The 14,774-nt window shown below is 42.3% G+C and overlaps 1 protein-coding gene across 1 annotated transcript; it reads left to right on the plus strand.

The window, feature by feature from the left end:
• Positions 1 to 57: 57 nt before the first annotated feature.
• On the plus strand, positions 58 to 10,509 carry MPLKIP (M-phase specific PLK1 interacting protein). Its single transcript, XM_058183381.1, has 2 exons — positions 58 to 490; positions 9,959 to 10,509. Exons 1-2 carry the CDS (start codon positions 134 to 136, stop codon positions 10,163 to 10,165), a joined length of 564 nt encoding a protein of 187 aa, XP_058039364.1. The 5' UTR covers positions 58 to 133; the 3' UTR covers positions 10,166 to 10,509.
• The last annotated feature ends 4,265 nt before the right edge of the window (positions 10,510 to 14,774 follow it).

Below are 14,774 nucleotides of genomic sequence, written 5' to 3' on the forward strand. Positions count from 1 at the left end.
GCGAAACGGAAGAGGCTCGGCGGAGCAGTTTTGAAGGAGGGCTGCAAGGGCATGGACCCGGAAGTACTCCTCCTCCGGAGTTTTGTAGGCGAAGGAAACAGGCGGTTGCTGTAGGGGCATCCTCGAGATCGCCATGTATCGGCAGGGCTTCCGGCCTCCCACGCCGCCGTCTTCGAGTGGCTCCGGGTTTCTGAGCCCTGCCTCTGGAGGAGCCTCTCCACAAGGCTACCGAAGCCCTCGCCACATGTCGCCTTACGGATCCCGCTCGAGGCCGTACGACATTTCTCCTCGCTCTCCCCGCTTCCCAACATGCGGGGATGGTGGAGGCTGGTTTGGAGGCTCGGCAGCGACCCACACACCACGTAGGCCCCACAGCGCCAGTCCCAGCCACCTGGCTCCCTACAGTGGCGGCAGGTCCCCCGGAGGAGCATTTTACCAGCAGCAGCCCTTCAAGCAGCCGCCTTCGGGGGGCTACCAGAGATACAACCAGGTATTTACTGGGGGAGGAGTCGGGGGTTAGACATAACCGGGGTCGTTCACGGTTCAATCATTCAGGCCCTGCGCGCCTGAAGTGAGGAGTCCTTGGTGTTTTCTGAGCTTGCATAGAATTAAGCATGCCCTTTTTGCACGCCTGTTTAGTATCCAGTCAGCAGACATGTTACATTCAATGATGCCTTTTACCATGAGATCGCAATTGACCCGAATATTGATATTTTAAATACGTATAAATCGGAGTAAGTCGGATATTTAGTAATCTGCCTTTACGAATAAACGAGTTTCTGTTAAGCTGGGGCTCTGAGAAAAACGTCTGCAAAAAAAACTGAGGAGGATCGTGGTACTTTCAAGGCCTGGAGGATCCAACAACAAATAGATATGTATAACAAACCTAAGCAATCTATTCCATAAAATACATAACAGCCGGGTTTATATACCATACAATATCTTTGACAGTTTCTAGATTCAATACTCTGAGAAAATCAAGAAATACCCCCTTTTTGAAAATGAAGGATGTTTCTGCCCTCCTATTTTTCAACAAAAACAAAAGGTTTTCCCCTTCATTTGTTTCCGTTCAGACCGCAGTTGAGTAGTTCCAAAATTCAGGCTGAGGATGAATGTAAACCACCAGATATGCACAATGTTGATTGATTTCACTCATACAAGAATAAGCCCTATTGGACAAAGGAGCCTCTAACTTCTGAGTAAACTTGCATGCACTAAAGATTTCAGCTCTAAATTTGCACTTCACTGAATTCCTAACAGAAAAAAATAGAATGTTCAACCAGTTTCACAAACTGGTAGTAAATACTTGTGATATGTGGGAATTTCGAAGATGGAAGAAAAGACCCATTGCCTAGGCCAGGGGTCTGCACCCTTAAACACCGGAAGAGCCATTTGGACCCATTCCCACAGAAAACACTGGGAGCCACAAAACCTGGGTGGGCGTGGCCAACTCAACATTACTCACTCCCACCCAGTCACATGACACACACCCCAGCAACGCCTACCCAGATTTTGTGGCTCCCAGTGTTTTCTTTTCTGTGGGAAACAGATATCTCTATCTGTTTATCTCTTTACCTCTTTATCTCTTCCTCTCTTTCTCCCTCTATCTCTCTCTCATGTGTGTGTGTGTGTGTGTGTGTGTGTGTGTGTGTGTGTGTGTGTGTTCCCTCTTGAACCATTTCCCAAAACAGGCGAAGGTTGTTGGGTTTTTTTGCTGATGTTGTTCTTTCTTCTTCTTTGGGTGCTTTTTACCATATGATCTGAATCAAGTGTCATTTCATGTTCCCAGATAATTGAAGCTCTTTTGTCCCCTGCTGTGGCTCCCTATTGGCTGAATTCACCACTGGTTGGCCCCTCCCCTCACCCTCCCAGTCATTCCTCGCCTGGCCTGAGAAGGTAAGGGTGGTGCCAGGGGATGGAGACTTGCTCCATATTCCAGAGCAGGAGTGAAGTGCCCCTGTACTTTTCTTATCATGCGGGCACTTGGGGAGATGCACAACTTGCTCTCCATCCCAAGACACTGGCTTGGCCAAGCTGCAGCTGATGCTTTGTGTCGTAATGGGCTCCAGGAGGAGTAGGATGGGACGGTGTCTCCCCCACTGTGAATCATTAAATTTAACTGTGCTGTTCAAGGCACTGTGAAAGCAGTGGGCAGGTCATGGAGGCGGCAAAAGCAGCAGCATCGACCACAGCCAGGCCAGGCCAGTGTCTCGGGGCAGACAGCAAGTTGTGCATCTCCCCAAGTAACCGAGGTGCATGCAGCACTAAGGGCCTGAAGAAGTGCCTGTGAGACGCAGCAAGCTTCACTCCCACTCTAGAATATGGAGCAAGTCTTCATCCCCCCGCCATCGCTCTTACCGTCTAGGGCCAGTCAAGGAATGACTGGGAGGGGAGGGCCAGGGCCAGCCAGTGGTGGGTTCAGCCAACATGGAGCCACAGCAGAGGGACGAAAGAGCTGTATGGGGCTCTGGAGCCATGGGTTGCTGACACCCGGCCTAGACAACTGTCTGAGAAGAGGCAGCTTAGTCCACGGGAGAAATGCTAGAAAGCAATGCAGAAAGGACCTCCTTAGTTTTTGAAGACTAAAATAGAGGGGTTTGAACTAATCATTTATGAAGATTCTCAATTATCCAAGTAATGGTTGTCCCAAAGGTGCTTTTCAAAAGACAACTGGATTTTCTTGGTTTTTTCCTTGAAAACTTCTTACTTCTCATCCAAGAACCTTCTTTAGTTCTGACTGAATGTTGGGGAATAGAACATTCTTTGTATTCATCTGATTGTTAGCATTCTGAAGGTCAGTCGGTTAGTTCCCCGAGAGTTTGAGTCCACTTAGGGATTTATCTGTTCCCTCAGGGTTACCTAAATAAGAGTGCAAATGAATGTGGATTCTTGGGATTGCTGAAAAGATTGTGTTGTAGACAGGAGATGTACCGTGTTTCCCCAAAATATGACCTATTCAAAAAGTAAGGCTTAGCCTGATTTTTGTGGTGTAAGCCTAATATACACCATACCCCAAAAATAAGCCCTAGTGAAGGGGTGGGTGTGGCCAGCACAGGAGGCAGCCCTTCCCCAGTCAGCTAATGGCAGCTGGGTCCCTTAACCATGGCCCGCGGATCAGCTGAACTGATCGGGAGCTGCTTCTTGTTCTATCTCTCTTGGTACCTGGAGGTGTTTCTTGTACACTCTTGCCAGCCCCAGCTCTGCTGTGGCACCAGGCAACCTTGCAACCAAGGGCCTCTTGTCGAGTCCTGATCTGGGGCTCACAATACCTGGGGTGGAGGCACGGAGCTGCAACTATTGTAGCTGGCTAGTCCAACAATGAGCAAGGCTGTGGCAGCGGGACATATCAGGACAGCGCAGGACAGCTGCTCATCAGCAGGCCGCTTTCCTGGCCAGATCTGGCCGCAAGTAGCACTGGCAGACAACAAAGTGCGCAGCCGGCATGAAGAACAGGGAGGTGGCGGGACATGTCAGGACAGCGGCAGCCAGCCACTCGTCAGCAGGTTGCTCTTCTAAGCAGGTATGGCCACAAGTGGCATCAGCAGGCAACGAAGTGTATGGCTGGCGCGAAGAACAGGGAGGTGATAATGATGACGACTTCCAGCAGCAGCGCAACACAGCTGCTCGTCAGCTGTTCGCCCATGCAGCCGTGCACGCACTTCCAACCATGCTTCCCAGGACTCTGCACCATGCTGTCAGCGACCACGCCCATGGGACCGGGAGTCCCATCACCGCCATCACTCCCTGTTCTTCATGCTGGCGGTGTACCTCATTGCCTGCCCAGCAGCCATGAGGTGACCACGCTTTAGAAGAGATTAAATAATCCTTTTATTCAGTCTGTCATCTTATTTCAGTAATTGGTCAGTAGCACAAATCTTTTGAAGTCACATTTATCTAGCCAAGTATCAATTTGGCCTAGACATCATAAAAATTGACTAGAATAAAACAAAGTTTTATAAAGTATATAGCAATTTTTCTAAAATTATAAGAATTTTGGAAGTAAAAATGTAATTCATTATGCAATTTGGATAAGGCAATTAAATTTAGTTATTTATTTAGGAAATTTATATGGCCAACTATTCACAATTACTAGGCATAGAAAGTATAGTAAAGCATACTAACATAGAAAATTAAAAAAAACCAGTAACACACACCCACACACCGGCGACAATGATTACTTAAAATAAAAGAATAATCAAATTACTGACCTAAAGTATATAGTACTTCTAATACTACAAATCCATGGAAAATTTTTATTTAATATAACTAGACAAATATGGGGATATATTGCATAAAGAAGAAGAATGCATACAGCGGAATTATGATTTAACCTCAAAGTTCAAATCCTATTATAATGACTGACTGTGGATTACTTGATGCTCCCTAATTTCATTTAGATAGCAAGCAAACAACAAAATTCTGAGGACCAAGAATCTGTAGCTCCAGGTTTCCACAGTTCAACCTGGAGCTACAGATAATCCTTTATTTGTTTTATCTTTATTGATACAATGACTTAATAAAACAGAAATCAGAATCAATTGACAGTAAGGCTATAATATAGAACATTTTCATTAATGGATGGCTCCTTTTGTCCTATAAAGCAGGAGTCCCCAACACCTAGGTCATGGCCCAAAACTGGCCCTCCCTCTAACATGGAACATCCCCATTCCCCCACCCCCTTATTTATTTATTTTATTTATTTATTTATAATTACATTTCTATACCGAACCATCTCCCGAAGGACTTAGGGCGGTGTACAGCCAATATTAAAATATACATAACACTATGATATAAATATAATAAATAAACACTATTTAAAAACAATTTAAAAACAAATATTTAGTGGCCGAATCACTAAAACGGTCGAAGACCGATTAAAAACCCATTAAAATTTAACTAAAATACATTCTTAGGCTAGTCCCGCTCGGTGAAATAATAAAGGCTATATAGGCTACCAAGACAGAAAGGTTGGGACTGCAGCTATAAAGCACATGTTTACTTGAATAAATATTAATGATATAATAACCATTAAATTAATCCTTAATTTAGAACCATTCATTTAAAATATGTTCAAAGTTATAACACTGAAAAAATTGACTTAGAATCAGTTCTTGCACTTAGGACTTTTGTAACATCTTAGTCATGTGATCAAAATTCAAGCACATATGAACAAAGCATGTATTTATGACAGTTGCAGTATCCATGCAGGATCATGTAATCACCATTTGTGACCTTTGCAGCCAATTTCCATAAGGTCAATGGGAGAAGCTAGATTTGCTTAATAAACATGTAATTTGATTAACAACCATGGCAAAATCAGGTGTGACTCACTGAACAATTTCCTTGCTTAGCAGTGGAAATTTTTGGTCAAATTGTAGTTGTGTCTGTATTGATTTGGGTCATTCCGGCCTGTCATCTTCAGCTGCTCGGGAGTTCACGGCTTCCATGACGGCCTTGGACCTGACTCAAGTAGTTGATGGCCCTACTCACAGTGGGGGTGGCACTCTGGATTTGATTTTCATCTCTGGTCAGTGGTTGAAGGATCTGGACTTGAGGGATGTAGTCATTGAGCCTTTGTCATGGTCAGATCACTTCCTCCTTCGCCTAGACTTTCTGACCGCCACTCAACACCGCAGGGAGACGGAACCAATGCGTTGGTTCCGTCCCAGGCGCCTGATGGACCCGGAGAGGTTCCAGACGGAGCTTGGGCCGTTTCCTGAGGGTCTGGCTCACGGCACGGCCGAGGAACTTGTCGCGGCTTGGGAACGAGCCGTGGCGGGGGCCTTGGATCGTGTCGTGCCTTTGGGGCCTTGACCCGGCGTAGGTCTCAACCAGCTCCCTGGTACTCCGGGGAGCTGAGGGAGATGAAACTCCGGAGAAGACGCCTAGAGAGTTCCTGGAGGTCTAGTCGTTCAGAGGCTGATCGGACACTAGTTAGGTCCTATACTAGGACCTACCTAGTGGCAATGAGGGAAGCAAGACGTTGCTACATCTCCTCCCTCATTGCATCGGCAGATAACCGCCCGGCCGCCCTGTTTCGGGTAGCTCGCTCTTTCCTTCAACAGGGAGAGCGGGATGACCCGTTGCAGGGACATGCTGAGGAGTTTAGTGGTTATCTATACGACAAAATCGTTCAGCTTCGGGACGGTCTGGACCAAAATTGGGTAGATCCGGGTGGGATGTCTGAGAGCCGTCTTGTTGAGACTGTTTGGGATGAGTTTGACCCTGTGGCTCCCGAGGACATGGACAGGTTACTGGGTAGGTTGAATGCCACCACATGTTTACTGGACCCGTGTCCCTCCTGGTTGGTGCTGGCCACACAGGATGTGACACGAGGCTGGCTCCAGGGGCTTACAAATGCTTCTTTGCAGGAGGGGGTCTTTCCGGCCGCCTTGAAAGAGGCGGTGGTGAGGCCTCTCCTCAAGAAGCCTTCCCTGGACCCAGCTGTGTTAGGTAATTATCGTCCGGTCTCCAACCTTCGCTTCGCGGCGAAGGTTGTAGAGAGTGTGGTGGCATGTCAGCTACCTCGGTACCTGGAGGAAACCGTCTATCTAGACCCGTTCCAGTCCGGTTTCCGACCCGGTTACAGCACTGAGACGGCTTTGGTCGCGTTGGTGGATGATCTCTGGAGGGCCAGGGATAGGGGTTGTTCCTCTGCCTTGGTCCTATTAGACCTCTCAGCGGCTTTTGATACCATCGACCATGGTATCCTGCTGCACCGGTTGGAGGGATTGGGAGTGGGAGGCACCATTTATCGGTGGTTCTCCTCCTATCTCTCCGATCGGTCGCAGACGGTGTTGACGGGGGGGCAGAGGTCGGCCCCGAGGCGCCTCACTTGTGGGGTGCCTCAGGGGTCGATTCTCTCGCCCCTCTTGTTCAACATCTATATGAAGCCGCTGGGTGAGATCATCAGTGGTTTCGGTGTGAGGTACCAGCTGTACGCTGATGACACCCAGCTGTACTTTTCCACACCGGACCACCCCAGCGAAGCTATCGAGGTGCTGTCCCGGTGTCTGGAAGCCGTACGGGTCTGGATGGGGAGAAACAGGCTCAAGCTCAATCCCTCCAAGACGGAGTGGCTGTGGATGCCGGCATCCCGGTACAGTCAGCTGCAGCCTCGGCTGACTGTTGGGGGTGAGTCATTGGCCCCAATGGAGAGGGTACGCAACTTGGGCGTTCTCCTGGATGGACGGCTGTCTTTCGAAGATCATCTGACGGCCGTCTCCAGGAGAGCTTTTTACCAGGTTTGCCTGCTCCGCCAGTTGCGCCCCTTTCTAGACCGGGATGCCTTATGCACGGTCACTCATGCTCTCGTGACATCTCGTCTGGACTACTGCAATGCTCTCTACATGGGGCTCCCCTTGAGGAGCACCCGGAGACTCCAGGTAGTTCAGAATGCGGCTGCGCGGGTGATAGAGGGAGCCCCTCGTGGCTCCCATGTAACACCTCTCCTGCGCAGACTGCACTGGCTGCCTGTGGTTTTCCGGGTGCGCTTCAAGGTTTTGGTAATGATCTTTAAAGCGCTCCATGGCATAGGGCCGGGTTACTTACGGGACCGTCTGCTGCCACCGAATGCCTCCCACCGACCCGTGCGCTCCCACAGGGAGGGACTCCTCAGGGTGCCGTCAGCTAGGCAGTGCCGACTGGCGACGCCCAGGGGAAGGGCCTTTTCTGTGGGGGCTCCCACCCTCTGGAATGAGCTTCCCCCAGGACTTCGTCAACTTCCTGACCTTCGGACCTTCCGCCGCGAGCTTAAGACACATCTATTTATTTGCGCAGGACTGGACTAGATTCTTAAATTTTAATTGTTTAAATTTTAGATTTGGTTTTAACTTGGGGTTTTATTATTTATGTCTATTTTAAATATTCGGCCTATTTAATAAGTTTTTTAGATTAATGTTTTACTGTGTATATTTATGTTGTTTTTAGATGGCTGTACACCGCCCTGAGTCCCTAGGGAGATAGGGCGGTATAAAAATATGAATAAATAAATAAATAAAATAAATAAATAAATTCCAAATATAATTATATGCTAGTATTAAAATGACCAATAGTGATGAAAATTGAGAGGACTACAGAATTTCTTTTCTGCTTTTTGGTATCTTCTACTGATAGAGATGATTTAAAATACATCATTCGCCAGTCCTAAAATTAACAAAGATTGATACATGTGCTTGCTATTATTTTCCCAGTATATTAAAGTTCTGAGAAGTATTCCTTTTTCTAACTCAGTATAAAACCAATACAAAGAAAGATTGGTAGTAAACTTGTATTTCAGCTTTAAAGCAAATTAGATTATCTATCTGGTGATCTTTATGAAACAGTATCTTAATTTAGTAATTACTTTATAATATGTTTTCTCTTAAACAGTAATTTAAAAATATATTCCAAATTTTTGTTTACATTCTAAAATTTATAGGCCCATTGCATGCTTAAAATTGTTATTTCTTAAAATACAAAAAGTGAGAGAAAGAAGGAGAGAGAGGCCTTCTAAACTGGGATGCACTTTGTGGCTTATTCAACTTATAAGAATGTTTATCGGGAAAAAGTATTTAAAGATTACATTATGTAAGATTGCATTCTGATTCATTGGCAATTATTCTTGTTAAATGTGCCCTAAGTTTAGATACAGTGTACATAATATTTAGATGAAGCTGTCATCACATTCTAGATCACAATACTGTAAGACTGTAATAATTCTAAAAAGTTAAAAAACTGTATTTCATCATTGTTCATGTCATAACCAATGTCAAATGCCTTTTAGTGAACACAACTTTTTATGATTAATAAAAATAAACCTTAAACCAAGACCATTTTTCTCACAAATTTATTTAAAACTTTATTCTCTCTAATTGTGAACAAGATGAAAGTCTTTGAAAGGCAGCAAAGATTCTGAATCCTCTACCTAAAAAACATATTGTTTTGTTTAAATGTTGCAAGTATGCTGATATAAAAATGAAATATAGGAAATTATTTTATGCCACTTATACATGAGTATATTTTAGTTTGTTTTATAAGACAACACAAAAGATTTCAGGAGTATTTTGTGCTGTATCTAGTAATGGCAAAAGCTGAATATAGTGTTTTACGTGTAAAACTTAGTACCTTTTTTATATTTAATGTCAGGCTACCATATCATAGGTAGCATAAGCTATGACATAAACATGTCTGAGCTAAAATATTATCCGCAGCCAAAAAGTAGTGTGTTATTCTAACTAATGACTGGCTTCACAGAACATAATAAACTACAACCACATAGACTGCACTACAGCGCCTCCTCATCATGTGACCACAAGCCATTCCTTAAATCAGAGGCAAAATGGTCACTAAGCAAACACATGATAGAAAGAGATACTGCAAAGATCCCAACTGCTGCCATCTCATTTAGAGGCAGCTATGTAAGAGTTATTCTGACTCTGCCATGCATTCTGGTCAGCCACTTAAAATAATTGGTAATGTGTACAGGAACATCTACACAATGCTAGACCCTTCCAATTGACATGGGAGATTCCACTGAAGGTTGAGAAGAATAAGAAGGCTTAAGATCCTGTGGGACTTCCAGTTTCAGATAGGCAGGTGCTAGCCAATCTGTCAGACATCATAAGTGACAGGGACCAGATAACTGGCATGATAGTGAACTAGAAATATGAAGAATCAGAAAAATCTGTACATCTTTATATAACTAATTGTTTTGAAATTTTAAAAATAGAGCTATTTATAACTTTCTATATTTGTTTTAATATATTCTTTAGGCATTCACCATCTCAGCATTTTTCTTTGGTTATAATTTTCAAGTGAGAATCTAAAATAACAGCTAGTTACTAATGTGTACAAGTTACATTTTTTAGGGTGGATGGAGATGTTGAAGAACTTATATAAAGCTGATACTGAATGCAAAAATATACATATATAAACTTTAACTACATTCTTTTCTTTTGCTTCATGACTTTTCTCAAAGGGATCACCCCGAATATCGACTCCATTTGGCACACCACATGGGAAAGAGAAAACACTGTCCAATGATGATGTGGAGAATTATTATAAACCTTCAATGCTTGAAGACCCATGGGCAGGCCTAGATCCAGTTTCTGTTACTGATGTTAACCAACAATTCAGCCTTGAACAAGCAACACATTGTGGTAGAAAAGGGAGATATTTCAGCTAAAGAACTTGCAAGTTAAATATGTTTGGGAGATACTGATATGTTTGGGAGAAACTGAAATAGAATTGCCTTTCTTAAGATGATCATTAAGCAATGATCATATATTTTAATTTCCATAGTTTTGTTCTGCCATTTTGACAAGATTGAATACTTTTATACAGAAAGAAAGAAGATACTTTTACACTTCTGTATATAAAAACAGAAATACTAAGAATACATTCTTAGCCATTCTTTAATTAGTTTGACATTTTCAAGGGTCTTCCTAAGCAAATTGTTTAAGATTGTAAGCTTCTTGAGAAAATGTCAAAAGGAGAATTTCAAAATAAAATATATGTTTGTATTACAAATATTTTACTATTTTTGTTAATCATACTTCAACCTACTTTATTAAAATCCTTTGGGTTGGATTGGTTTTTTTTATAGTTATGGGCAATGAAATATTGAACATGCTTATACACTGTATGTTCCCAACAAAGCTAACTCATGGTCTATAATGTATACCCTAATAATAGGTATGAAAATATACTGTAACAAGTGTCATAAAATAGGAATATGGAATCAGAAGGGAAAAAGGCATAGAAACGTGGCATTAATATTAAAAGTTCAAGATAGCTGATTAAAACAAATAGCATAAAGAGATAGATTTTTAATGTTTTACCAAGAACAGTCTAATCAAATTGTTAATAGAGAGAATTCCCCAGCATGGGAGCCACCATTAAAAAAAAGGTGATTCCAGTAGTCTGCACTTAAACCTCTCCTGGTTGGCATATATAAAAGATTTTCTAGTGAGTACAGTAAAAACTGTTCCTTCAAATAGAAGTACCCAAGAAGAGATGCGTCTGATAATTCACGTGCACTTGCCAGTGCACTTACATAAGCAATCAATACAGGATCAAAATGCAAATCCAAACTAGATACCCAATCCTTTTGGGAAAAATAACCCTATCGAGGACAAGAAAATCTCTATTCTATTTGGAGACATCCCTACTTATTAGTCCCTTTAACCTGTTAGGTTCAGCATACTGGTTAAGTCCAATATTCAATCTGGTCCAAATGGGAGTAAAGTCAAGGAGTTTGAAATTGATGAAAAAGAACAGTAATCCTGAGGATCATCATTATAAATGTAGCACCCAACCCTACAATTGCTGGAAACCTTCCAGTGGCTGCATATAGATGTGGGGTTTCATGGCAATACAGGTATTGCTTGACTTCACCACCATTCATTTAATGACTGTTCAAAGTTATGATCAATTCAGATGCTTGGTAATTGGTTCATATTTATTCTGGTCATGTAATCTCCCTTTGTAACCTTCTGACAAGCAAAGTCAATGGGGAAGCTGGATTAAAAATTGCAATGATTCACTTAAAAATTATGTTAAGAAAGGTTATAAAGTGGGATAGAACTCAACAACTGTCCCACTTTATACAGTCATGGCCGAAAGTGTTGGCACCCCAGAAATTTTTCCAGAAAATCAAGTATTTCTCACAGAAAAATATTGCAGTAACACATGTTTTGCTATACACATGTTTATTCCCTTTGTGTGTATTGGAACAAAACAAAAAAAGGCAGGAAAAAAGCAAATTGGACATAATGTCACACAAAACTCCAAAAATGGGCTGGATGAAATTATTGGCACCCTTAACTTAATATTTGGTTGCATACCCTTTGGAAAAAATAACTGAAATCAGTCGCTTCCTATAACCATCAATAAGCTTCTTACACCTCTCACCCGGAATTTTGGACCACTCTGCCTTTGCAAACTGCTCCAGGTCTCTTATTGGACGGGTGCCTTTTCCCAACAGCAATTTTAAGATTTCTCCAAGGTGAGAGATCTTCCATGGGATTTAGATGTGGACTCATTGCTGGCCACTTCAGAACTCTCCAGCGCTTTGTTGCCATCCATTTCTGGGTGCTTTTTGACATATGTTTGGGGTCATTGTCCAGCTGGAAGACCCAAGATCTCAGACGCAAACCCAGCTGACACTGGGCTCTACAGTGCAACCCAAAAGCCTTTGGTAATCCTCAGATTTCATGATGCCTTGCACACAGTCAAGGCACCCAGTGCCAGAGGCAGCAAAACAACCCCAAAACATCATTGAATCTCCACCATATTTCACTGTAGATACTGTGTTCTTTGCTTTGTAGGCCTCATTCCGTTTTTGGTAAACAGTAGAATGATGTCCTTTACCAAAAAGCTCTAATTGGTCTCATCTGTCAACAAGACGTTTTCCCAGAAGGATTTTGGCTTACTCAAGTACATTTTGGCAAACTGTAGTCTTGCTTTTTTATGTCTCTGTGTCAGCAGTGGGGTCCTCCTGGGTCTCCTGCCATAGTGTTTCATTTCATTTGAATGTTGATGGATAGTTCGCACTGACACTGATGCTCCCTGAGCCTGCAGGACAGCTTGAATTTCTTTGGAACTTGTTTGGGGCTGCTTATCCACCATTTGGACTATCCTGCATTGCAACCTTTCATCAATTTTTCTCTTCCGTCCACGCCCAGGGAGATTAGCTACAGTGCCATGGGTTGCAAACTTCTTGATAATGTTGCGCACTGTAGACAAAGGCAAATCTAGATCTCTGGAGATGGACTTGTAACCTTGAGATTGTTGATATTTTTCCACAATTTTGGTTCTCAAGTCCTCAGACAGTTCTCTTCTCCTCTTTCTGTTGTCCATGCTTAGTGTGGCACACACAGACACACAATGCAAAGACTAAGTGAACTTCTCTCCTTTTTATCTGCTTTCAGGTGTGATTTTTATATTGCCCACATCTGTTACTTGCCCCAGGTGAGTTTAAAGGAGCATCACATGCTTGATACAATCTTATTTATCCACAATTCTGAAAGGGTGCCAATAATTTTGTCCAGCCCATTTTTGGAGTTTTGTGTGACATGTCAAATTTGCTTTTTTCCTGCCTTTTTTTGTTTTGTTCCAATACACACAAAGGGAATGTGTATAGCAAAACGTGTTACTGCAATACTTTTCTGTGAGAAATACTTGATTTTCTGGCAAAATTTCTGGGGTGCCAACACTTTCGGCCATGATTGTAACTGTCTTGCTTAGCAATCAAAAATTTTGGCTCATTTGTCATAAGTTGAGTTCTACCTATTCAACAGAATTATGTGGCATAGATGCACAAGATGAAATGTTGGGCTGTAAGATGAAAAAGAAACCTATCTTCAAGATAGAACAAAACTACAATAGACCTATGGTCTTGCCTCCCAGCTATCTCTTTAGAATGTGATAGAATTCTCATACATTGCCTTCTTGCTGGCAGCCACTTTATGTGCAGTATATCTATCAGAATGAATTCACAGCGGAACAGCTGGCTCAGGGACAGCCTAACAGCTTGTCTATCACTCCAACGCCCTCTATTCACTCTGTTGTTGTAAATTTGCAAGGTAACCTGGTTAGTCTGCAGACTGTAGTTATATTGGTTATCTCTTAGGCCTTTACCTGATTGTTTTATGAGTGTTCATAAAACAATATAAAATGAAATGTTATGATATAAATGTATAATGTATAAAATATAATGTATAATGTATAAAAGAAATGTATAAAATTGTTTTATGAACACTCATAAAACGAGTGTTCATAAAACAATCAGGTAAAGGCCCAAGAGATAACCAATATAACTACAGTCTGCAGACTAACCAGGTTACCTTGCAAATTTACAACAGAGTGAATAGAGGGCATTGGAGTGATAGAACGAACAAAGACAAGGGCCTTCTCTAGTGTCATTTTCTGAATTAGCCATCCCTTATCTATCCATGGTTGTCCTCCCAAGTCCTCCTCCAGTATTTGGGTGGCTCCTAACGAACTTTGCAAAAGATTCTTTCAGGCAGTCAAACCTTATTTATGACAGTTCATAAAAGTTCATAGACTGAGTTGAGTTGTTAGCAAACATTGTCTAGAGAGGAAATCTGTCATATTTCCCCCCTTTAAATTTATTACATCTCCCTCCTGTGTAAGGAAGGCTGCTGCTGAGTTCCAAGGAGAGGCGCGAAGTTCTATGTGCTTTCAAGTTCGGTTTGTAAGTAAGTCCCATTCCAATGAGTCACATAAATTAATCTGATAAAGCGACTTCAGGTAAGTTACTTACTGGAGCAGACTGTTTGTGGTATAATCTTCCATTTTCTGTTGCTTCAATGGCTTGGATGAACTCTGTGCAGCAGAATGCTGTCTCCTTCTCCATTTCCCCATTCTTAAAAATCCTGGCTTGTAGTATTGTTAAAATGTATCTAAAACAAATGGTAGCCATACTATATGTGCTTTTGTAAAAGTCCGGCATAGATTAAAAATAGATTAAAAATGAGTTATATATATATATATTAAAATATATATTAAATAAAATATTATTAAATTAATAATATATATTAAAATATATATTATTATAATATATATATATATATATAATTTGTTTTCTGAGGTTTTCACGGGTGTTTGTATGTAGGTCTTTGGTTGTTCGGGTTTTCTCCCGTGTAAAATTGGAAATGTCTTGGCATCGCTTCGACGAAGTCTCATTCGTCATCTTCAGGCTTCAGCTTCGTGCTTCTGGGAGCAATGTGTGATTTGAGCTGGTGAGCTGCATAGCTGTTGTTTGGCTTTGT

Source organism: Ahaetulla prasina, chromosome 4, assembly GCF_028640845.1.
Source record: "Ahaetulla prasina isolate Xishuangbanna chromosome 4, ASM2864084v1, whole genome shotgun sequence".
Taxonomy (NCBI): Eukaryota; Metazoa; Chordata; class Lepidosauria; order Squamata; family Colubridae; genus Ahaetulla; species Ahaetulla prasina.

Excerpts from the sequence above, each read along its gene's own strand:
- MPLKIP (XM_058183381.1), top strand. The coding sequence starts at position 134 with ATGTATCGGCAGGGCTTCCGGCCTCCCACGCCGCCGTCTTCGAGTGGC. Across the intron at positions 491-9,958 it reads GCTACCAGAGATACAACCAG|GGATCACCCCGAATATCGAC; the intron begins GTATTTACTGGG and ends CTTTTCTCAAAG.